The sequence below is a fragment of the Amblyomma mixtum genome, chromosome 4 (assembly GCF_055824585.1).
Source record: "Amblyomma mixtum isolate Tamu chromosome 4, ASM5582458v1, whole genome shotgun sequence".
NCBI lineage: Eukaryota > Metazoa > Arthropoda > Arachnida > Ixodida > Ixodidae > Amblyomma > Amblyomma mixtum.
The window spans coordinates 116,140,507-116,167,034 of NC_143015.1; the positions used below are offsets into that span (position 1 = coordinate 116,140,507).

The 26,528-nt window shown below is 46.8% G+C and overlaps 1 protein-coding gene across 1 annotated transcript in view; it reads right to left on the reverse strand.

Annotated features, from left to right (window-relative positions):
• Positions 1-26,528, reverse strand: part of LOC149348013 (fatty acid synthase-like) — a 53,358-nt gene that overhangs the window by 20,780 nt on the left and 6,050 nt on the right. Inside the window, exons 2-4 of the mRNA XM_089587860.1 lie at positions 6,222-6,360; positions 4,606-4,932; positions 3,244-3,444 (exon numbers count right to left, since the gene is read on the reverse strand). Coding sequence (XP_089443986.1) covers positions 3,244-3,444; positions 4,606-4,932; positions 6,222-6,354 — 661 coding nt within the window. The 5' untranslated portion in view covers positions 6,355-6,360. The remainder of the gene's footprint in view (positions 1-3,243; positions 3,445-4,605; positions 4,933-6,221; positions 6,361-26,528) is intronic.

Here is a 26,528-nt window from a genome sequence, read left to right on the forward strand (position 1 = left end):
CGCTCCTCAAGCCACGACCGTGTATACAGACGCGTCTTGGAGAGGAGGAGATACCAAAATCGCTCTAGCGGCGGTCGTCGATTCGTCTTTACGCGAAATGACCAGCGCGTCTCTCCGAGGCTGCACAGCTGCAGAGTCCGAGGAAGTAGCCGTTGCTCTAGCGGTGGCGGAGGGCTGTAGAACCGGGCGGTCACTAACAATACTTACGGACTCTCAAACAGCCTGCCGAAATTACATGAATGGCAGGATAGGTCGTCACGCGCTCCGTATACTCCTCGCAGCAAGTGACAGAATTAAAAACCGGGAAGAACAAAACGACAAGATCCGACACAAAATTGTGTGGGTACCGGGGCACACGGGGGTGCCAGGGAACCGAGAGGCCGACAGGATAGCTCGAGGATACATTACTTTCCGAGCTTCCGACGAGACCGCGGAACTCGCGCCAGCACCCAGGGAATACTCGGCCATACTACAAAACTATAGAGGCAGAAGAATGCGATATCCCCCACCGCACAAATCTCTCAGCAGAGAGGAAGCTGTCACTTGGAGACAATTACAAACAGGCTCTTTCCCAAACCTACATATACTAAACAAAATGCACCCTACGATATACACGAACAAATTTCCCTGGTGCGACGAAAAACCTACACTATACCACATCACATGGGCCTGCCAAAACATAGACGTGGTCCCCAAAATACAAAACCCTAGTGCGGAGCAGTGGGAGACTCTGCTGTCCAGCGACCGCTGCGAAGACCAACAAGGTCTGGTACAGCGAGCTCAACGGGCGGCAGTGGCCAGCGGAGCCCTCGACTGAGGGCAACCGACCACTGATTAGAGGCGGACGACTTCGACAGAGAAGGCTCCTGGGGGTAGAACCAAGACGTCTCTGAAGATGCCCCCAAACCGCAGGAAAAACCATTAGTGAAAATAAAGTTTTCCCTTCCTTCCTTCCTTCCTTCCTTCCTTCCTTCCTTCCTTCCTTCCTTCCTTCCTTCCTTCCTTCCTTCCTTCCTTCCTTCCTTCCTTCCTTCCTTCCTTCCTTTCTTTCTTTCCTTCTCTCTTTCTTTCTTTCTTTCTTTCTTTCTTTCTTCCTTTCTTTCGTTCTTTCTTTCTTTTCATGGGATTAAGGCTCTCGTGCAAAACTTGTGAATGAGATGCCCAAGCTGTGCGGACACTTCAACAACTCAGCTGCTCAGCTCCTTGGTGGCGATCAGCCAGGCTATTCCCCGGACTCACATGATTGTTTTCATTGCCTCAAATTTGGGCGCCGCAATGTGATGATTGTTGGGGGTACAGTTGGGGATAAGAGTTAGCAGAGAATACCTTTAACCTGCAATTCACTGGTGACATCGCCTTGCTTAGTAACTCAGGGGACACCTGGTATATCACGCGCTACACAGAACCAAGCGCGGTTGCTGCGCTTCACCACCGTGCCGGACTGTCGTTTTATTGCGCATGGCAAGAGCAAAGTTCGCTTCACCGCATAGCAAGCGTGGCTTGGCGGAGCCGCCGCGCTGAAGCAGACGACGCGGCGAAGGCCCCGCCTGCAGCTGTCACTGCGCTTGCGTGCAATACTTCCCTAGGCGCCCGCGAGAGGCGCACCGCGGAGCGCCGGCCGCGCTGGCCGCCCGGAGCGGTGTTCAGGTTGGAAGTGGACACCTCTGTACATGAACTATATACAAGCCATTATGAAAACGGTGGTAAACAATACATATTCAAAAGACCATGCACTAGAAAAGGGGCAATGCAGAGCACATCACTAATAGTGAGTGCCACTCCGGTTCGTACTCAGTCTGGGCATACACGTCTCTTAGATAAACAACCATTCGACTGAAATGATCCTTTGTAGACACAACAGGTTCACAGTGTCTGTCCATCATGCGGCTTTTCCAGAGGCTGTGCAGTCCAATCAGAAAGAACATGTCCAGGGGTTCATCAACAAATGGCAGCGCAGTGAGATAGCGAACAGAATGTGGAGTCAGATGAATTTTTTTTAAATGTGCGTTGCAGGATATCCCAGAAGAGTACTGCATCTTTGCAACTGATGAAACAATGCTCAATGGTTTCTGGTTCATCACAAAGGCGGCAATTAATGGTAGACACAATAAATGCCCTTTTTATCTAACCATGTTCTAACGGGCAACGTACCGGTGTGTAACTTAAAGAAAAAGGTATTTGTACACAGCGAGACTGGCGTCTTACGTACTCTTTTGAGTACGTCATGCCCCGGTAAACCAAAATACAGAGAGCGGTACATGGGCGGAGGGAAGAGCATACTAATCAAATCCTTATACGACTTTTTCCTCGACACTAAAAAAAGGAACTCAGGAGAAAAACGAACAAGTAGGAAACGGACAGCCAAATACACCTCTTGCATTATGCCTCACAAACACGGACGGTCACAAACATTGGAAGACACAATGAAGTTGGGTAAAACATGAACTCAATTTCTTTGCAGGAATGAACGTACTATTGGGTGTGTAGTGTCACGGAAAAACATGAAACGTGACACTATCTGTCAGACATACAGGTGAACTAGACCAAGGCCGCCAGCGCTTACAGGCCGAAAAAGGTTATCACGCCTCATGGATTCAAAAGACGAATCCCACACAAAAGTAGCGAAAACCCTGTGAAAACGCTGGATAGGAATTCTTGCGCAATGAATAATTTGCAGTACATAATATATTTTAGTGGCGAGAAACACATTACAGGCGGTCACCCTGCCAAAAATTGAGAGGCCATGGGGGACAAACGTTTGAGCATAGCGCTGAAGAGTTGACACGCGGTCTTTCCAATAATGTGCGCTATGCTTACAGGCACTCAAAGGGACGCCAAGCTAATTGGGACGGCAAGCTTGTGGTAGGGCAGAGCGACTTGATCAATAACTCGAAGTGGGAACAGTGTTGATCAAATTTTTAGAGTAATCCCCCAAGGTGGAGTAAATTTGTAATAAATGAGTAATTAATCATTGGCATCCACCCAAGCGCAGCCATACGGCTACATTCGTCCCGGACCAGGACGAAGTTTTCTTTAACTACGAAGTTTCTGAGAAAGATGTTAGCTTTCCTTTGTAGCCGTATGGCTGCGCTTGGGTGGATGCCAATGTTCATTATATGTTCATTATATGGCATTTTTATTTTCTATACATTTATTTTTGCACTATTTGCTTTCGCGTGACCGAGTACACCTGATCATGCTGAAAGAAGGACACCGCGGAGAGTCCGATATTACAGCCCTTACCTTCAGCATCGAAGGTTCTGCATTTTCCTCTTGTGGACACTGTGCCCAGTCGCACAAACATGAGCGTCGTGGTGGGACTGATGAGAATGTTGGCGCCCCCGACGATGGCAGCCTCGCACTGGCCCGTACGCAGTGCCAGCACGGCCTGGTTCAGTGCCGTCATGCTCGATGAACAGGCCGTGATGACGGTGAAGCTGGGCCCTAAACAAATCGGCAGAAATCTTTACTCATTATCTTGGGCGCTCTGAGTGATCCGAGCTGCAATGCCTCTGCCCCGTACGTTTTGGTATAGGCGTAATTTTATTTATTTATTTATTTAAATATACTGTCAATCCCCGGGGTATTGTAACAGGGGTGGTTACAAGAAAAAAATTACAGCATTATTAACAAAGAATTATACCAGAGAGAGAGCGGCACAATCGACAGGGCAGGACATGTCAAAGGAATTCAAGAGGCAACACAGAAAACTTACTGTGTTTCAAAATATATATATAACAATGGTAGGTACACAATTTGTAAAATTAGCATCATAAAATACATGCAAGAAACGCAGCACCAAACAATGACAGCAAAATGATCAATATATATATATATATATATATATATATATATATATATATATATATATATATATATATATCATGCCTTCGACAACATTTAGCAGCTTTGGTGTATATTCGACTGCGGTCCGCCACATCAGGCCGTGGCCAGGAAGACATTTCATCTTTTTGGCATTTCAGATTCACTTCCCTTTTACTAATACTAATGGTTTGTGGTTTATGGGAATTTAACATCCCAAAGCGACTCAGGCTATGAGGGATGCCGTAGTGAAGGTCTGCGGAAGTTTCGACCACCTGGGGTTCTTTAACGTGCGCTGACATCGCACAGTACACGGGCCTCTAGAATTTCCACTCCATCAAAATTCGTCGAAATTAATTATAATTAATGAATGAAAAATTAATCGAAGTAATTAAGGAAAATAAGAAGTGAAAAACCCATGACGCCATCGGCACGGCGTAATATTTCGCAACAGGAAGTAAATAATTACAATTATTTGATTAAAAAATTTAAAAGATTAATAACAATAATGAAAAAAAATGATGACGCTATCAATTGTCGTAATATGTCGTAACCATATATGTATTGCGCATGCGCGTGCAATCAAATATTACGTCATCACCACAGTAGCAGGAAAAGCAACAGAGGCAGAAACGGCTTTCGCCTCAGGGCACTTTAGTCAGAGCAAAGCGTCCCCTAGAATTTTTCCCCGATGTTGATCGCAATGATCTCGCATTGGCAAAAGGGTTTCACGCGAAGATGACGGGACTGAGAATTGCTCGTTTGGTAAAATGGCTTACATACCGCGAAAATCGAAGCAGTATGAGAGGCGGTTCGAGAATGAACAGAAGGTTGACCCAAGCCTCGCGTAGCCGTCGGCCTTATCGGGGTCGGCGTAGAGAGCACTGCCCATCTCGTTGGCGATGCTGCCGACGAAGACTCCGACCTTCTTCCCTCGCAAGGCCGCGGGATCGTAGCCAGCGTCAATGATCGCTTCATAGGTTGTCTCCAGGAGCAGCCGTAACTGAGGGTCCATCACATCCGCCTGCCTTGGAGGCGTACTAAAGAACTGGGCGTCGAAACGCGTCGGGTCTCGGATGGTACCCATATATCCTGGAAGCCCAAGAAGACCTGGAAAGAATTGTAACGTCTTAGCATCGAATTACCCATGTGCAAACAGTTCCTAAGGCAGGGGTAAATTTTTCTTCTCGGTAGACTTGTGCCTGGTTAACACTTGGCCTGACACTATGGAGACGGTTCTGTGTTAATTTTTCCCGCTTGTCTGGTCAGCTATGCGCGACCAGACATGCTATGCGCTATGCTTGCCTTGTCTTAGAATCGATTCGTTATCCTGTGGTACCATCGGTTTTCTGGTCTTCTCATTACTTGTTTCTTTTTATTTCAATTAGAGTGTAATTATTCCCCTTTCTTCCCAGACCCACACTGCTCACTCTCTATCGTTAGAAATTACATCTGTACTTTTCCTTTAGACGTCTCACTGCACTCTCCCGAATTTATTTTAAAAGATCTGTGCGACTTGAAAACAGTTGCGCAAATATCAACACGGAGGAAGAAAAAAAAAGGATGGCGCAACGAAAAGTGCTGGCTACAATGTTTTTTTTTATATATACAATAGGGGCTTTTCATGCGCCAAGAAAGTGCCTGCGAGAGCTGGCTCTATCAGAGAATACTCTTCAGATATAACTATTGCATGCTTTTCTCTTGAGGGTACTAGTAACTTGCTATTCATGACATGACTTTACCTGCCTTGTGCACTCTACCATTTCCTTTCTATTCATTGACGTCACTCTCGTCTCCGAATCTCCGGTCACTACTTACCCTAAGTAAATCTTTTTCCCTCATTGCTTCAACGCTTCGTTACCTGTCATAAACTGTCATTTCGTTTCGAGACTCTGGAGCCTTTCTTTAATGTATTAGTAGTAATCCTTGCTAATTTCCTTGCTTTCCGATTCGCTCTCAACAGTTCAATATTTAATGTAGCTCAGTCAGTCAGAAATGCGAGTCGGGGCACTGGCAACCAAAGCATAAGTGAATGTTCTGTAACAAACTGAGACGAATTTCTCTCTTCAGCACCATCCGTTCAGCGTTTAGTACTTCATATTTTCATCAAGAAACCTACCAGAAAAAAAGTAACAAAGTTCGTCGTGTACGGCTTGCTTCACGGAACGCCTTGTTTTGAAACATGTTTTAATTATATGCCGTTTGGTAGCTACATTTACAACGTCCATGAGCCTGGACAGTAAAACAATATCACCTGAATACGACTGCGCCCTCTGCCCACTCCGCGCAATATATTGCATTCAGTAAAATTTCTCCTTATAGTACGCTGAAAAGCCGCTCGCGTATGGATATCTAGCTGATAGATAGCTGATAGAATGTATCCATGCTAGGGTACTTACCTCGTGGCCAGCGAGCTTCGTCATCCGTTACCATGTCGACCCCCGCATATAGTTTCTCCTTGAACTCAGCAATGTCGTCCGCTTGAGGGAAACGTCCCGACATCCCGGAGATAACAATGTCTTCGTCCGCCATGGTTCTCTAGTGAGATAGATGCAAGAGCAGGAAGCAGAGAAGGTTAGACAAGCTAAAAAATTTGGAGGGCCCACTTAGGTTCCGCCTTAAAGGGAAACTGCATAGGTTTTAGAAATCAACGAGCTTAAAAGGGTCAAATGTGTGAAACTTGCAGGTAAAGCTTGCGAAGTCTTTTTTGAGCTAGAACTTGAAATAGTGAGGTAATCACTGATTAAAATCCGGACGCCCTTCAAGCTTCTCCGCAGCGCACAACGCCAAGAGGGGGGGGGGGGGGGGCATGATGACGTCATCGAAGGTATCGGTACATTTTCAACGCACAAACGCGTGCTTTGAAGGAAAAAAACCAACGCCACCGAAGGCAAACCCTGCTAAGAGTTGTTTGGCAGCGTCTAACGCGTCAGGGCAGGGTGTGGCAGACGGCAGCGGTAATCTGAAATCATACCTTCCGTGACGTCACGCTGAGTTTTCCTGCACTTCTTTGGTGCATTGAGGAGAAGCGCAAACTTCAATCGTCGATGACGTCAATATTTTAAATGCTAGTGCAAAAACATTTGGCATGGTTTACCTACAGCTTACATAGATTTGAACCCTTGAATATCGCGGAATTCTCGAAAAAGTGCTGCAGTTGCCCTTTAAGAATATGACGCGAAGGATTCAATGCCCATGTACGCGGAATTGGTCATTTCCGGCTTTACATTGATATTTTCCTGGGTGTCCTCGCCCCATACCTTGCGCAATGGCGCAGCGGTTAAAGGATGCGCCACTGCCCTGCGATGGCAGCTCCCGTCACCGGTGGGTCTTGTGCGATCCAAGTTGCTCTTCCCAAGAAACCCCTCGCGATCAACCATTGACTTAACTGCGCCACCTGCCAGGGTGTTTAGTTTGCTCACAATCCAGTGGACAGGTCCTGATGTCACAAGGTCACGTGACCTAGGTGGACCACATGGGCTACTTTCCCGGCAGTGGCTGCCTGGGGGACCGTACACCCCCCCCATTTATTGCTCACAACGCTGACAACGCCGACACCGCATTTTCTGCGTCGCTGGGCCTCTAACGTTATCGCGTTAAAATCGCAGTGGTTGTCACTTGATATACAAATTGAAAACGAGTCGTCGCGTGCACTGTATGGCGGACTCCTGAACAATATTGGGGCAGAAAAAAGAAATCGCGAATGAGATAGGAGAATAGGATGCAGTAGGTAGTGTGAATGGTAATCCGTATTAAGAACTGATGAAATCCATGGCCAGATTATCGGGAGTACAGCTGCAAAAGCATGTCAGATCGATGTCCCGCCGCTCAGTTCTCGACGTACTGAGTCAATGGTTTCTGGTTAGCGTCAGTAGGGGCGTTACTTTAAAACAAGTAGTATACTGAGTCGACAAACGATGGAAGACAGTGCTTGGGAAAGAGTGTTCACCTTTAGTGCTCCTTCCAGCGCATCTAGCACCGCTGCAGTCTGTAGGGAATATCAAGCTAACGCAACATTCACTTAGACATAGGGCAGATGATGTACGCTGGAGTACGAAAAGGGGGAGGGGGGAGGATGGTGAGGCGTCATGAAGTGCATGATGAACATTTTTCTATAGTAGCGAGGTTCACCGGCTAGCTTTTCAACAAATAGCTGGTAAATTATTGCATCATCTGCAGAGGAAAGCAGGAAATCAGACGTGGTAAATTAATGCATCATATCCAGAAGAAAGCAGGATAAAGAACTCGATGCTTCGGTCACGTGTCTACTCATGTACTTGGGGCATCCTGTATATTTGGTGAGAATGAATTAAACTCCATTGAATAGAGAACCTCACGGCGTCAACAGCCGGCAGGAGGGAGTAGTTTATAATCGGGCGCATTTGTTCCCTTTCGCATGCTGTTTCTGCCACACATAGAATGACGTTACTGAAACCAGCACTGGGCTAGAGTTGCTGGATATCTCAAGCTTAAGCAATAAATATTGACTGAGCGCCTGTAGTCGAAGCTCCTACAAGAAGGGCTTGCGTTGTGGCTCGCGTGTCATTCAGAACGAGAGGAGGTGTTCGATGTTACCCTCCGGGCCACAATCACAGATTGCCGCATTAGAGGACACGTCTTATACCTGTATATGGTTGGTTTATGGGGTTTAACGTCCCAAAGCGACTGAGGCTATGAGAGACGCCGTAGTGGAGGGCTCCGGAAATTTCGACCACCTGGGGTTCTTTAACGTGCACTGACATCGCACAGTACACGGGCCTCTAGAATTTCTCCTCCAAAGAAATTCCAGCCGCCGCGGCCGGGATCGAACCCGCGTCCTTTGGGTCAGCAGCCGAGCACCATAGCCACTGAGCCACCGCGGCGGCATTTATACCTGTATATAGGAAGCGCTCAGTGACGGTAGGTATACTACCTACATGCAGGCACGCGTCCCGTGATGGTGCCTTTGCGTCCAATTTTGAAGCAGCCATGGTGGCTCAGTGGTTATGGTGCTCGGCTACTGCCCCGAAAAACGCAGGTTCGATCCCGGCCGGGGTGGCCGAATTTCGATACAGGCGAAATTCTAGATGCCCGTGTACCGTGCGATGTCAGTGCACGTTAAAGAACCCCAGGTGGTCGAAATTTCCGGAGCCCTTCACTACGGCGTACTTGGTGGCTCAGTGGTTATGGTGCTCGGGTACTGCCCCGAAGGACGCACGTTCGATCCCGGCCGCGGTGGTCGAATTTCGATAGAGGCGAAATTCTAGATGCCCGTGTACCGTGCGATATCAGTGCACGTTAAAGAACCTCAGGTAGTCGACATTTCCGCAACCCTTCACTACGGCGTCTGTCATACCATTAGTCGCTTTGAGACGCTAAACCTCATAAACTAAATTAAACTAGCCATTTACTGAGGAATCTCGACCCGCCCATTATCTGTGGCTTCAATATAAAGTATGCCAGCCCACTGGCACCCCGTGAACCCGTCGGAGTCTGGTAGCGATTGTAGATACAGACTTACCATTCTTTCAGAGAGCCCAGTGGTGTTGGTGAAAACCTGGTCAGGAAGTGAAAAACAGGTTGTGCGTCCCTCGAAACTTCTACACCTCTGCGAGCGAACGTCAGTATCGACCACTTGGTTGCTATAGGCCTAGGCTCAGGCTGGACAGGAGGCCGCTCCGACTACTTCGTAGCTCCAGAACAGTATACGTGGCCGTCGCACTGCCTCGCTTTTGCAATACGAAACCGTCCGTGAACGCCGGCAGGGGGTCAGCGTGTTATTCGTGCTGGCCGGACCTCATATCCTGCGTGACAGCTCACTTAAAAGAGTCCGGCGCTTAAGCTGCGAATGCCCGATACCTTTCGACGCAACTCAAATACGTTGAGGCGCGTGATTGATGACCTCTAAGGCTGTCCTGTCAAGCCCTGACAGGTAGCGAATTCAAGCGCAATGACCGATCCTTTGGCCACTGATTTCCTTTCGTGTTTTGCGCCGCACTCGCACTCCGCACAAGTTGATGACTTTAAGAGTTATACAGGAAAGGATGGCGGGTTATGAATGGAAGTGGATAAATAAAAGGTAGACGCACTGCCAGCAGGTGGGATTTGAAACCCAGCAAAGTTGTTTCTCGTTGACCTTCTCAGTGATACAGGCAGAAAAGAAAGCGTGCAACAACTGTCAAGCATTGCAGAGCAGACGGGGCATTATCACTCGCAGCTGGGGGCGGACAATGAAAACGAAACGAATTAAAGGAAGGTCAATGGGCCAGTCATACCAACAAGAAGAGCCAATGCTTCTACGTTGCCACACAACATTCATTCGCTTGTGGCTTTCGTTCAATAACCACCCGTTGCTGTTTGTTGCGCCTTTGCTCGCGGTTCCTACAATGGCTGAGATGTCTCAGGTGCTGGCAAATGGAGCTAGTAGTAAAAGAAATTCCGTTCTGCTGCATACGAGATTTCCCACGAGATTTACGAGTTCGAACACTACCCATGGGACTTTTTTTTATGCGATTTTCCCTGTTTGTGCGACGCAGGACCACACACATATCGCTGAAAGCGCTCACCGCGACCAGCAGTGCTAAAACATTAAAACATTCTGTACGTTCAGAATGAATTTGAGCCGTTGCCGGTGGTGAGCTAGTAAAGCTACGGCCACGAGATCATCGCCGCTAGGCTGCTAATAGTTTGTCTGCAGCTGTTTTAGCCCATGATTCGTGTCAAAGTTCTCAGAAGCAGTAGTGCTGAGACCGGTTTGTAGCACCGGATGTTTTGAGAGGGAGTGTCGTTGCCAATTTCGGAATGCCTTGTAGGAAGCGCTCAACTGCTTCATGGCCGTAGCTTAATATCATCGCAAACTTTCGCGCGAGGGTGCCGAACACGTGTAGGAGGCTAAAGGAGACCATAGCCGTAAACGCATGATCGGGAACAATTCAGAACGTCCAGTTGGCAGCAATAGTGACTACTAGGGTATGCGACGAACACCACCCTGGAAGCAGACACTCTGAAGAGTTGCCTCAGGTACTGCTGCAGGCCACCTTATTTATCGTCTACAGCGCCACCTGTTTTTAATGCGAGAGCATTATATGGCTCTGCCGCGTCAGCAAAAAGTGTCCGCAAATTTTGTCCGCACGATTACGTCGTTACCAGAAGATAAATGTGTGAAAATGTGATTGTGACAGATAGTACGTGATAGAATGTTGCCGTGGGAAAAATTTTGTTGATAAGGTGCAATTAGTGAATTAATTAAACGCGAAAAAGTACACTTATACATCAAAATGACACTGGACGTCGATACAGTACATGGACGTCAGAACAGCCACGGACGTCGACATAGTACGCGGATGTTTTGCGTTCGCATTGCTCCAATGCGGGCCGCCGCAGTGATCTTAGTTTTTGTTTACCTCATTACGTACTGTCACTGCAGCGAGAAATACCTTTGGGGAAAATTTATTTCCTCAATGCGTTCTTAAGAGGACATTTTTTTGAAAGTGCGACGACGAGCTTGATTTTTCTTAATGATATCATAACTATTAAAACCAATGACATAAAATGGATGTCACTTTACTCTTTTTCTGGTCACAGTTTTGCCTTTCACAGACACATGTATATGAAATAAAACTGGCGGGGTTTGTTCTAGTGATGCAGAACTATCGGAAAATTGACTACCGATAGTACGATAGTTTTTTTTTTGAAACTATCGATAGCGTAAAAAAAACTATCGATAGTGTTGCTATCGAGAGTCTACTATCGATAGTAATAATATCGATTCTACTATCGATAGTATTGCTATCGATGTGCGTCTATCGGTAGCAAGACTATAGACAGTGAAACTCTCGATGGTAAGACTATTGATAGTGCTGGGGTGCGTTTATTAGGCGTCCTCAAGAGACCGAACCGCCGTGCAGGATCTGGCAGCGTAGACGGGCGTAGCCAGCACCAAGAGAGCGGGGCAACTTCGTCGTCGTCAGGCGCAGCGTAGTGTCGGCGCATAACTTCGTCGTCGTCAGGCGCAGCGCAGTGTCGGCGCATGGCGGTAGCGGAACCTGTCACACTTGGCACACTACAGTTTCCCCCGGGTGAAAAGGAGCCATCCTGGCGTCTTAAGGGGAAGGAAGAACAGAGGGGTCGTAGTACGGCTTCAGTCGGTCGACGTGGACGGTTTCGCGGCCACGGCGACGCAAGTCCGCAGCGGGTGCAACAGGCTCAACAACATAATTGACCGGAGATGTTTGCTTGAGAACCCGGTAGGGACCATGATACCGATGCAGCAGTTTCCGCGAAAGGCCGGGAGTTGTGGGAGGCACCCAGAGCCACACAAGGGAGTCGGCAGGGTAGGAGGTAGAGGCCGCGGAAGTGTCGCGGTCATGTTTTTGCTGCCACTGGGTCTGCGTGGTAAACGAACGAGCAAGCTGGCGGCATTCTTCGGCGTACCTGGCAGCGTCGGACAGTGGCGTGGACTCGGAAATGTCGGGTCGGTAGCGAAGAAGAGTATCCATCGTGCAGGGGGGCTCGCGGCCGTACAGAAGAAAGAAGGGAGAGAATCCGGCGGTGGTTTGTGTCGCAGTGTTATATGCGTAGGTGACGAAGGGAAGAACTTGGTCCCAGTTGGAGTGGTTGGCGTCGACGTACATGGACAGCATGTCCATGAACAATATTAATATCATGCATTTGTTGGCCAGCGATATAACCAATACGCTTTGCGGTACCTGATTGGATTAACGTCCCAAAGAGACTCAAGCTATGAGGGATGCCGTAGTGGAGGTTTCCCGGTATTTTTCGACCAGCTGCCGTTCTTTAACGGGCACTGGGACAGTTCGGAAAAATACCTGCAACTGCATCCGATGAAAGAACAAACAGTACAAGTTCTTACACGACACTATTGTGCACTGCAGACGTCGTCTTGCTGACGCAACCGCTGCAGAACTGCTTTTCGCGCACATGCTTCGCAACTAGAACATTCGCACACTAACATTTTATACAGAAACTTTACGCAGGGAACGTCTGCAGAGCTCGGTGACGCGTCGGCCGCGAAAACGGGCGAGTCCTGTCAGCAACTCATACCATCACCTCCATACCTCACACTCGGGAAACCAAGTTTAGGATGCAGTGGGTACGCGTGGTTGATTTTATAGAATCGATAGTACTATATATGACAAGTAGTATCAATGCGGCTATCGATAGTACTATCAATAAAACTATCGATAGTACTATCGATAGCGCGCTATCGATAGTACTATCGATAATATTTTTTACCATTGGTATTTCGATAGTGACTCAACTATCGATAGTATCGGTAGTATTGATAGTACTATCGAGAGTTTTGCGTCACTAGTTGGTTCGCCAGGCTACAAAGTAGAAGGCCTTTACGGTGCAAACATGAAAGAAGGTGGAATATGAGCTTACATTAAGCGGGAACATAGCAATGAACAGTTGCCTGAATATCTCTATGGCTGTGATTTTTGTTATCATACTTGCGAATTTTATAGCGACACTAGTTGCTGCACCACATAAACAGTTTTATGGAGGTTTGAACACATTTCTCTTATTTCTAAGCTTCGCTACAGTCATTTTAATTCGAGATGTTTATATGGATTATCATATATCAGCTATATATATCGCTGTTTGTGGATGCAGAATTTCCCTAAACCTTTAATGTTATCAACAATTTAAGCAATGTAACACCACAGTTTGAGACTGCTTAATTTTTGCAAGTCTCTCCATGACAAAAGTTGTGCTGTTTCAGCTACTGTTACCTTTTGCTAATGCCATCATGTGCCAGTATAATGTTTCTTGCCACGTTTGAGAAACGTTACAAAAAGTACCGGCTTTATATTCCAAATTCTGAAGTTACAGCCCGTATTAAGACAAAACGCGTCGCAAACGCCTTCGCGATTATCGAATTAGAGAGAAGTACAAATTGAGCGTTAAAAATACTTTTCAAGCAAAGATTTTTAGAATAAATAGAACACAAACGAATCAGGGACAAATTGAACTCTGAGCACAAGAGCGCAAGCATGCAGAATAAGAGTAAATTTTTTACCACTGTTGAATAATTGGGACGAAATTCGGAGTACCGTTACAGATATTGGGATCAAAAAGAGTATTACGATCTCTAGTACTATTAGGGCTTAAGGCATATAATGCTCCAAGGCTTGTTTTACAAACATATCACACTCATTGTTTGAGCCTCAGTGCTAAGCTGGAACCGAATGCAGCTACTAATTGCATGAGAAATACGTAACTTCTGTTACAATTATTTACTTGTTATGCAAACAGTGCACCCCATTGTTTAATGTTCGAATTTTTTACAGTGGATTGTAGGGCTTGTATACGTTATTGGGACTGAGCCAATGGTACACTTTGCTGGAGTCTCGTCTCTTTTTCTGGAGTGTATTTGGAAACATTCATTATGTGCAGGAATATTTCTGGTCAGTGTTAAAACTGTACGAACGTTCATTTTTCGTTACAGCTGCTTACTATTGTCTATTATTATTACAGACCTTTTTTTAAGTTTTCATGTTCTCGAAACTTATAGAGAGGTATAAGCCGCCGAATAACAATGTCGCTTCCTTACAGAGCATTCAGCTAAGACAGCTTCATTGGATGTTAGAGGCAAAATATTTCGCCATCTTAATTATAAAAATTTTACGGTGATGCATTCCTTGTTTCAAAAGCCATCGAACAAAATGAATAGAAATTATATTCTATCTATGCTCCTTTTTAGGACTCTGTGGCGTCACAGTTAATTAGAAACTGTTTGATTTGGTCAAATACAGTTTGCTATCCTTTATATAGATCTTTTTAGATTAATATAGAGGCATTTTGTATGCCAGAAGTTCGTATTGCACTTTGTAATTTATATTATGATGTTCCTCGTATACTGTACACTAGTGGACGACAGTAACAACCCTTCGTTTTTAATTGTTTAAAACATTTAGGCGATCTCGGATACACCAGGAACGTCATCTATCATCTTGAGTTCATCTGCAGTTGACAGTTTGTATATCATAAGCTGTCATCGTGAGTACATTTAAAAGAGCTTATATTAGCCGTACAGGCGTGTACCACACTGAATGTATTTTTTAAGCCTTGCCACAAGCCTGTTCATTTTGAAATTGACACCAAATTTCAGAAATGTGTGCTGGAACGCTTACATCTTTTAAATTTTTAGGTGTTCTTTCTGAAGAAACGGTAACCTAGATTACTTCTCTTCAGATCCACGCAAGAATCTCTAAATCTACCGGCGTCATGAAATGCTGCATTTCCGGATAAAGTGAGCTCATATAACAAATATACTTCACGTTAGAGAACTTCAGTGTCCATTATTCTTCTTAATTTGAAATTGTACGCCTACAAAACATAGAAAGCCTTGCTAAAAAGCATTGCTAAAAACAATGCATTTCATAGAAAGCCGTCAGCCTACGGCAACACGTATCTATTATCTTTAAAGTGAAAATTTTCTCAATTTGCAGCCGCCGTGGTGGCTCAATGGTTGTGATGTTCGGCTGCTGACCCGAAAGACGTGGATTCGATCCCGGCCGCAGCGGTTTAATTTTGATGGAGGCGAAGTTCTAGAGGCCCGTGTACTGTGCGATGTCTGTGCACGTTAAAGAACCCCAGGTGGTCGAAATTTCCGGAGCTGTTCGCTGTGGCGTCTCTTATAGCCTAAGTCGCTTTGGGACGTTAAACCCCATAAAACCAAACCAAACCATCTCTCAATTCGCATTCTTTAAGCAACGTGCAGCAGATATTGAGGCCTAACTGCTTGAAAACCTCTTTTATAGTAACCTAGTATGGCATTCACAACTTTGTTTACTTGACGTCCAAATTATGAAATAAACACCCAAGTAGCTGATTTGGTATTTCAGCAACATCCTCGTGCATACTATAGCTTCAGTACCATTGCGAAAAATTCTGTTTTGTGCATCTTCTGAATCCCTCCCCATGCACAATGGACAAGAAATGCCCTTATAACGAAGAGTGTTGAAACAATACAATATATTAGCTCATAGATAGAGACTACAGGCGGAGCTTACTCCCATTTACAAACTGCCGTCTTCGTGCTTTAGAACGAGAGAGCCCACTGGGCTTTTAGTTTGCCTCACCATCTATAACCATGTCTCGTGGTTCCTGCTTCAATGACATTGTTCCAGTTACACTTGGCCCTGGAATTACATGTTCTTCACTTGATTCTGGTATTACGTCTCTCGCTACTTGGTTCTAGTCTTTTTTTCCCCCTGGCGAGTTTTAATCATGCTCTGCAGCTGCGGCCTTTCATGTATTCTATTGCAGTTTATTTCTTTTTACTCCGCACAGACTGTTAAGCCCTCTGTTTGACTTTGATTTCGGAGCCGCGTAGAGGCTGGAGGGCGCCGTCAGAAAAAAATTGTAATTTTATGCTTGCCCAGTCTGGCAAGGCCTTGTTTTTCCGAACTGAGAATTTGAAAGGCAAAGCGTCCACAGGTAAAATAACAGAGCGTGCGTATCAGTGTTTGAGAGACGGATGTCATCTGAGCCGAATCCTCTTAGATAGTAGTGCACCCTCTGCTAAATGACGCAGGACCAAGTGGGTTCTCGTAATAAATTATTCAGGGAACGCGTGCAAGGCCAAACTTAATAGGCAAAGACAACGGCCACAAAGAAAAGATTTCACCTTCATGTCGCCATCAGGCGCGGACTCGAAACACGTGGACGAGAGCAAAGCCTAAACATGTTGTGATATGCATGCAAGGTGAAATTCTGGCTTATAATCGCTCGCACAAGAATTCACGTCCTGCGTGCCGAGTTTCTGGCTCCGTCGCTAGTAGCTGTAGTGATAACTCGTTGTAAACAAGAGTCTTTGCATCCCTCTGCATGGAATCTGCGCTTCGAAAGTCGTGTCCACATGAAACTCCTGATAGCTTTGAACATCGGGTACTCATTCTTTTGGCCGCAGGCTTCCCTTCTTCGGCGCTTATTGCGGTTGCTGAAACATTACAAATAAATTTGAACACAGACGAAAAATGGCCGAAACTGAACGCGCGAAGGCCAAACCTAAGGTCACGCCTTATATTCGTAAGGCTTCAGATAACCTTGAAGAAGTGGTCATCAGGCACGAAGTGCCACTAGTTTCCTGAGCACCAAATAAGTTGGCGAAGCTGTGTCCCCGCATCTGCGGTGGTGGTGAGCGTGGTTACAAAAAAGGCAGTGGCTTAGCTCAGCTAGGCCAGCATATACGTAGCGAAAGCAGTTTCGTCTACTGACATTTCGGCAGCGACGTCGCATTTCGGCTGGCGAAGCGAGCGGAGGCGAGCGCAATGACGCGGCGCGCGGTGTGACGTCATACCAAACGGCGGCTCCACGGCGAGGAGCGCGGTGTGACGTCATGCCAGGTGGCGCGGCGAGCGCGCGGCATCTAAAGTCACTGTAACTCTGAAAGTACCGCAACCAGCGGGCGGCACGTGGGCAACATTGGGGTGTTGTTGCCAGAGGTGGTCCAGCGCGGCGAGCGCGTCGTCTGCTAGGCGAAGAAGGTCTCGCTTGCGGCCGCCTTGCTCATCGATTTTGCGCGAAAATTAATCAATGAAAGTATTCATGATTGAGACCTTAGATGAGGTGAGGGTTTCGAAAACCTTGAAAGCGTCGCATGACAGCTGCGCAGCCTCTCGTACTCTTTAGCCCACGGGTGTGAGCTGACAACGTAAGAAGCAGGCTTGTCCTATTTTGCTTCCGTGAGAGGCTCGCAAATGCATGTTTTCGGGGCCCGGAAAACTTTAAAGCCGGCAGGCTGCGTACATACGAGCGAAATATAGCAAAACGTTTAGTAAATCGGTTCACTTGGAAGTCTGATGCGTATGAAACGTTCCCTGCGCGCTTGCTGTTTCCTGCCTCCTGTTCTTCCCTCCGTGTGGGCAGTCGCCGGTCGGAGGCTTGTGGGAGGTAGTTGGGCGACCCCAAGGTCGACGACGGGGCCAACGCTCTAACTGTGCGGCCAGATAGCATGCGGGCGCGCTGTGGCTGTATTTCGATGGAGGCGAAATACAAAAACTCCCGTGCGCAGTGCGATGCAAGTACGCGTTAAATAACTCCAGGTGGCATAAATTCTCCCACTGCGCTCCACTTCGGCACCCTTCACAGCTATCGTGTCTCTTCGGGACGTTAAACTCTGCAATTTATTATTTTTTATTTAATCCTCATTAGCCAATATCGATGACCAGCAGAGAAAAAAAATCTCCTAAAGCAACGTCTTCGAAGACATTTATTGCGGTCACACTCACACAAACACACGACGCACACAGACATACGCGGTGCTCAAAGACACACGCGCACACAGATACGCACGCAGACACACGCACCGACAGAGACACGCATACACAGACACACGCGGTGCACAAAGAAACGCGCGCACACAGATACGCACGCAGACACAGGCACCGACAGAGACACGCATACACAGACACACGCGGTGCACAAAGACACGCGCGCACACAGATACGCACGCAGACACACGCACCGACAGAGACACGCATACACAGACACACGCGGTGCACAAAGAAACGCGCGCACACAGATACGCACGCAGACACAGGCACCGACAGAGACACGCATACACAGACACACGCGGTGCACAAAGACACGCGCGCACACAGATACGCACGCAGACACACGCACCGACCGACACGCATACACAGACACACGCGGTGCACAAAGACGCGCACGCACACAGATAAGCACGCAGACACACGCACCGACAGAGACACGCATACGCAGACACACGCGGTGCACAAAGAAACGCGCGCACACAGATCGCACGCAGACACACGCATACACAGACACACGCGCGCACACAGATACGAACGCATTGACAGAAACGCATGCACAGACACACGTACGCACGCACAGACACGCGCGCGCAGCACACATGCGCGTACACAGAGACAGGCGCGCGCACAGAGCCACGCACACAGACATACGCTCAGATAGAGGCACAGGCACGCGCGCACACGCACACAGACACACACACACGCACACAGACGCTATACTGAACTGCTACTTCATAAAACACGCCGTCCAAACACCTCGGAAGCACTGCGCCCCGTCGCCTCCTAGAGCGAGTGGACCATCTATGGAGGCGCCTAATCACGTGATCAAAACTGTCCAATAGGCGGCGCGGCGGCGAAGAGAAAACAGCTGCGGTACTTTCAGAGTTCCAGTGACTTTAGCGGCATCCGCCAGCTGCGGCGATTGCTAGGCAACGGCTCAAGGTCGGACTCAGTGCCTCCTCGGAGCACCGCCACAGGGAAATCGCAAGTTTGTGGCCAATGTAGCTTTCGCTACAAAAACAACATGAAGAAGCCTTCGTCAGATGTGCTTTAGGAATAGTGTACACGATTCCTCTATCCCGTGGAAGGTGCTATAACGGGCAGACGGGTTGCCTCAACGATCGTTTAAAGGAGCATGCGCAAATCCTAAAGCAACTAGATAAGCTTGCGAATTTAGTTTCGCATGTTATTGAGTGCAAGTGTGCAACACGTTTTCATCAAGCAAATATTCTGCGCAGAGGTGCTAGCGCAAATTCCAGACTATTGCCAGAGGCCTTCAACATACACAAAACGGCGAACCAGTGCATCAGCGATGCTTCGATGTTATTGTACTCTGCCGAGCTCGATTTTCGAAAGAAGTGCACAAAAAAGAGGTGAATGACTCTCGTCTTTTCCAGGTTTTCTGGCTGCTGCTGCTTGATGCTTTTTGTTTCGTCCATATCTTGTTCATATCAGAATCATTCCTTGTTACTTGTTACCTGTTACTCGCTTAGCCACACAGTGAAAGTAGATAAGAGTATGAGCCCTGACAACAGCATGATTACGGCTGGCACCACCCCATAGTGCGCATGTGATGTGATAATGCCTATAAAGACCATCCTTGGAGCGAAAAATATACCAATTGTTAGTAACGTTCTTATTTGTTGTGTCATCCTCTCTTTGTGGTGTTCGTAATAGCACCACATTTAATTTTCAAAGACTGAGTGACCAACTAGCCCAGCAGCAAGTTCTGAAATACTTCATGTAAGGACTACGAGGTCAAAAGATATTTACGTTGAAGGTTCCAGGCTTTTTGAGTAAAGTTTTTAAATGAAGTTTGCAAAAGCGAAGCTTGCAAGCGATGTGAGCCTGTTTTATATTTTACTAATCTCCCGAAAGTAATATTTCGGTGCTCTAATTAGCCCCGAAATTAGTGTATGCTATGATGAGTATTGAGCAGTATTATCTTGACTTTCGCAGTTATTTTCCGCATCTCTGCTCAATTTCTGCTGCAGCGACAATCGAAAGATCGATGATTTATCTTCCCTTTGTTAGCAAAATATTTCGAGCATAAAATCGCGAAACGAAACAGGAAGAGGCTTAAGACAGAATGGATGGGAACGGAACTCTAAATATCGTGCCCAGAAGCATGAAATCAAGATATATTTGATAACCTGTCAACACTCAGAGCTCGTTAGTTCAATTACACCAGACTAGGCCAGGGTCAGGACAACGAAGCGACATAAATTATTAAGCTTTGTAAACACTGACATCCTAGGCACAACGCCGTGCACGAGATTTTGATGGCAGCTTCTGACGTTATCGCGCGGCAGGTCGCCTGTGAACTACTGCATTTATCGAAACCGAAACAGCGCATGCTGGTTCGTCAGCTTTAATGACTTCCGGTTTTGTGTGTGGGGCTTGCATTTTACGGGCTTGCTGCATGTACGCCTGCTCAAATAGGTCACGTGCTAACTCAGAGTTCCTTCGCTCAGCCAACATGACGCGGTCACTGCCCTGCACACGGAGATCCGATCATAAGCCCCTGAACCGCGTAACAGTTGCGTATTTTGTGTGCTAATTTCGCGGTCATCCCTATACAACTCGGTGACTGCCGGGCTAAGGAAGGTAGGGTCGCGAACATCTGCGCCCTACCACATACTGAGAACAACTGTACGAAGTCCGTAAAGCTTCTCATGTGTTCGTCACCTGAGCATGCATATGTTTCGTCAGTGCAGCGATTATGAGAAATCAAATAGTTGTGGTTTTTCATCAAAGTCGCAAAGGACAATGTGTTGACTCATTTCGCATCCACCGTCATGATTTTTGATGTCTTGGTAACTCCTTTAGTTATCTTCGTGATTTGCGACAACTCGGATGTTTTTCAACAATTGAAAGCAAGAGCAATGGCGGCAGTAAATGATGATGCTGTGGGCATCATTCTTAACTAAGCCAGTCGTTCAAACAACGACCGATTTGTGTGATGTATGAGCCTCCAGAAGACAACGGGATTGAAGACACTTGATTATCTTTGTAAAGATGCATACTTTTGTTGCGAAAGCAACACTACGCGAGTCGCCGAGCCATTTCGCGGAGCGGACGAAAGGCCATACTGCGCATGCGCGAGGAGCAGTGACGTCACACGGCGCACAGCTGGCGCGCCGCCGCCGTCGCTGCGTGGGTGACCCAGAGGTGCCGCCGCCGCGCTGGCCATTTGCGCATGCGCAGTAGCGGCGCATAGCTAGTGTACCGGGGCCGCCATCGCTGCCGCGCGCTCTCCATCGCCTCTCTCTCTCTCTCCTCGTTGCTTTCGCAATCCTCCAGGTTTGACCAGAGCTAAACCACTGCCAATATTTTCTGTTGGTGTTTGCACTTGGGTACTGCTTTCTCACCTATTTCACATCCTGATAATGACAGGCTAAAAAATTAAGCATTACTGTAAGCTTGCCTGGCCGCTGCTTCTGCCTTATTGTTTCCTTGGGTAAGGCAATGCCCGGATATCCATTAAAAGACTACTAAATTCAGCATCTTTGATGCCTTGCAGAATTCTTTAAGCGTTACATAAACCAAACTTTTCTTCGGTGCTGCAGAACTTGCGCTGTCGCGGGATTTTAGTGCAGCCTATGAATAGCTTGACAGCACCCGCCTACTTGGATCTACTACTGATAATATGAACTGTGATGCCAGATAAATAGCATATATCTCAGATGCCACTGACACTGTTGTGTGAACCAGTTTAACTGTTCGTGTTTCATTCAGCTGGGGAGTTATGAATGAGGATGTCGGTGAATTTTTAAGACTTCAGCATTCAGTACATACATAAATATGACCAGGATACCACATGTATGTTTGGTACCTGGCTAACTGGTTAGTAGCAAGCACCATCATGTCGGGATTTCTAACCACCCCTTCGACAGACAACTCCATCTCAGAGGACAACACGAGCCATGTGGGGTATAATACATCCCTTTCAATACTCATAATGTGGAAGTTGCTGTGGGTGTTCCAGAACCACTTGATGAATTTCGCTTTCATTGCGATCCTGAACGGGTATTTTTCGTGTCGGGCTATTAGACGAGAATAGCGTAGGCAGGTCTCAGTTGCTCGCGAGATTTTAAATGGAGGCCGCTATCCGTCGCCAACAAACAGAGAGCTAGAAGTCGCTAGAGGTCCTCGAACTGAGCGATTCAATGTTCAAAATATCAGCAGGAGGACAAACACGGAAACCGTACAACAGGTTTAAACATGCAGGAACAAATTTTAAGGCGGAAAACTTTAATGTCTCATCGTTGTAAGCAGGAGCTGTCGACAGAAATGTCACGCTTTTCAGTTAGTCGAAACGGTCGTGACGTCACAGTGCGCGAATTTCAAACGCGGCCAATTGTACTTTGGCTACTAACCATGCAACCAATTAAAGGGATCGTATAGTGATGCTCCAAGTAAGTTTGACTTAGTTTAGTTAATTGCTTACTTAACCAATTAGTCCAATTAGCCTTTCTAGTCAGACCAGATAAATAAAAAATTACAAGGAACTTTAGCGGCTAAAGTGCTGAAAGGCGAAAGCCTGAGTGCTGCATTCTGCTACGCGATTGTTCACTTCGCATTTTGTTGGTGCATTAATTAACTGCCAATTAATGACGCTTAAGCTTCGCCTTTAGGAGTGGAACGCGACAGCGTGTTGTAGCGCTGCCACGGAGTCCATTGAACGCCACCACCCGTTCGGCGCGATGCCTTGCCCTTTGAACGCAACGCTTTTTAAGGAAAGGAAATGGCGCAGTAATTCTCTGTTGTCTCGGTGGACACCTGAGCCGCACTGTACAGGAAGGGAGGAAGTGGAGTGAAAGAAGAAAGAGGGACCGTAATGTAGAAAATGAAAATTGTATTTGAGGAAAGGAAATTACGCATTAACTGTCTCGCATATCTCAGTAGACACTAGTCGAAAATTGTATTTGACGAAAGAAAGTTGCGCAGTAACTGTCTCACATATTTCGGTGGACACCCGTCAAGATTCGCGCGTGGTGACATCACGACAATTTGGACCAATCTGAAACGCGGACAAATACGCCTTGCTTGTCAGTAAATTGGTTTTTGAGGAAAGGAAATGTATCTGTCTCGCATATCTCGGTGCACACCTGAACCTCGCCGTAACGGGAAGGGAGGAAGATGGTAGTGAACGAAGACACCGTATTCACTAGACGCACCTTTGTTCATTCCAAACCATCGAGCTGGCATGGCGGAGTGGTAGCGTGCTCGACTCGCACTTGGGAATCGAACCCCGGTCTCCGGAGTGCGAGGCGAGCACGCTACCACTCCGCCATGCCAGCTCGATGGTTTGGAATGAACAAAGGTGCGTCTAGTGAATACGGTGTCTTCGTTCACTCCCATCTTCCTCCCTTCCCGTTACGGCGAGGTTTAGGTGTCGACCGAGATATGAGAGACAGATACATTTCCTTTCCTCAAAAACCAATTTACCGACGAGCAAGGCGCATTTGTCCGCGTTTCAGATTGGTCCAAATTTTCGTGATGTCACCACGCGCGAATTTTGACGGGTGTCGACCGAAATATGTGAGACAGTTACTGCGCAACTTTTTCCTCAAATACAATTTTCGACTAGTGTCTACTGAGATATGTGACAGTTAATGCGTAATTTTCCTTTCCTCAAATACAATTTTCATTTTCTTCACAGCGGCCCCTCTTTCTTCTTTCACTCACAATTCCTTCCTTCCTGTACCATGCGGCTCAGGTGTCCACCGAGACGACAGAGAATTACAGCCCCATTTCCTTTCCTTAAAAAGCGTTGCGTTCAAAGGGCAACGCATCGCGCCGAACGGGTGGTGGCTTTCCGTGGACTCCCTGGCAGCGCTACAACACGCTGTCGCGTTCCACTCCTCAAGGCGAAGCTTAAGCTTCATTAAATGCCAGTTCATTGATGCACCAACAAAATGTGAAGTGAACAATCGCGTAGCAGAATGCAGCACTCAGGCTTTCGCCTTTAACCACTTTAGCCACTAAAGTTCCTCGTAATTTTTCACTTCAACAACTTACGTGACAGGCCTAAACTGCTAATGCCATTTTGCACTATATGTATTTACACTTCTTTAAATTAAACTTTTCATACAAAGTGTGCAATCAGTAGCCCCATTCGAAAGCACAAACCGTGTTTCAGTGGACATAATCCAAGAAACACTGTCATAAGTTTTTTAGGCTGGCAAGAAAATTAAAAAAATTCGAGAAAGTGTGGCATGAAAGTTATAGCTAGAAGAAAATCGATGTTCGTAGCAAGCTTCATTATGGATAATATTACACACTTGAAAAAAACCTCTACGTGGGCTCTGTTACACGCTCTATCAACTACGCTTCAAAGCCTTTCTCAGAGCAACCGTATTTAACTTAAGTCAGAACCACAAAACAACTTTTCTTCGGCGTCGCGTCAGCGTCTCGAGTACTGGCATTGATGTTGTTAGTGGCTATTTATTATTAATAAAAACAAAAATGCAAGGAAAAGACGTTGCTAGCCGCGGCATCTGCCATCGAAACCTTAAGAAACAGCTGCGACTAGCGGAAATAAAAGAACAGGGCGAAGGAAGGGAGCAGGGATAGAAGAAAGGATAGGGGTAGGGCAGCAATATAGACTATGTACAAGTAATTATTTAAAATAGAGGATATTACTAGCGTCGAAAGAGTTAATCGAAGCGCGGCTACGGCCGCTTATCTGTTTTTTCAGCCAGCGTCCGCTTCGGCGGACGCGGTTGTTGCTGTGACGCGCGTCTTTTCTTTCAATATTTCCTCTGATCTTTTAACTCTCCTTTATCTGCACGTGGCAGCGGTGGTGGCTCGGCTGGAGCCAGTTGGCAGGCCCGTGCACTTTCCTTTGCATTCTTCTCTCAGTCGCAACAACAACAACGTCGAAAGATGGGGCACTGGGGTATCTGTTACAGCCGGCGTCTTCGCTTCGGCGAACGCGGTTAATGCGGCGCGCGTCTGTTCTTTCACTCTTTCCTCTCATATCTTATACTGCTCTTCTATCTGCACGTGGCAGCGGCGGTGGCTCTGCTCGAGCCAGTCGGCAGGCCCGTGCAATTTCCTTTTCATCCTTCTCTCAGTCGCAACAACATCGCCAGATGCGAAATTTCGACGCTTGCATCGAGCAAGGCGACGTAGGGAGACGCAGATATCTGGCGCCGCCAGATCTCATCGTCGGCGCCGAAAAGACCTCGTAGGCGGGGGGTGAGAGGCGCGGGTGGGGGGGGGGGGGGGGGAGGATTAGTGTGGGCCAATGACTAGCCGAGCTTCGGGCGTTGTTGGTTCACGCTCCGTCACGCAGCTCATCTCTGGTTATCAGCGGATATATAAGTGCGCCTGGCTTCTTTTGTCGTCATTAAAGTTGAAAGTTGCGCTTCTTTCCCGTCGTCTCTATCCTCTTTCCTGTGAACGTCTTTTTAGCGCACAAACTATCAGTTATGGTAATTGAGTGATTTTCTCCAAGATCTTTCCACGCCCCCGTCTGGAGACGGCAGTTCGTACGCCCTCTAGTGACTGGTCGTCCTTTCCTGCGGGCTCTCAGTGATGACGCCGGTAGACAAGACACTGACTCGATGCAGAAGAAACGCTCCCTTGTGGTTTGGCTTTTAGGCTAGTTTTTTGGTTAACCCTCAGGTTAAATGGTATAGGTATTGAATGCAGCCAGTTTGAGGCGCTGAGGAAACCGGAGCGACATGTGTGCAGTATCCTGCTGGCTGTGGCAACTTTTCTTTGAGGATGTTCACGTGAGCAGTCTTCCTCATACATGCGCAACAAATTTAAGGAGGAAATTACAGAAAATCAACTATACCAATCACGTTATGGCTTAACACAAGTGGGCAACCGATTGTAGTTGTATTCACCGGTGGAAACGAAAGAGCTTTACCTTTTCGTTATGAACCAAAAGCCGTTTGCTAAGGTCTCTACAAATGAATTACCAATAATTATCCGCTCAATATTCAAAAGGTCGGTCACAAGCAGAATAGAGTGATTGAATTATATAGTGTGGTTCACGAGCAGTGTGAGAAATGTCCTACAATACATATATTGGATATATATTTAATACGGCACATGAGGATTTCCTTCAGGAACGCCACGATCAATGAGAACATAATTGATAAACATTGATAAAGTCCTGCTTACATACGCTAAGATATGACTGTGCCAGATCGGGACAAGTGCCTAGGAGCGCATATTTAAAGATTTTGAAGTGCCATATTCTTTTTAAAAGCGTGGAAGGTTTTGCTAAAATATACAAATATTGTAATTTTTAATAACAATGTTTCATACAGTGCAAAATAACTTCCTGCGGCCACAGTACAGCAGACTCTGCAGCCGTTCCTTCCCAAAAACAAACTGGAATTCGGTTGTTAGGTTGTTAGGTTGTTTATTTCAAAATATCGTCGTTTTGTTATTTATAAAATT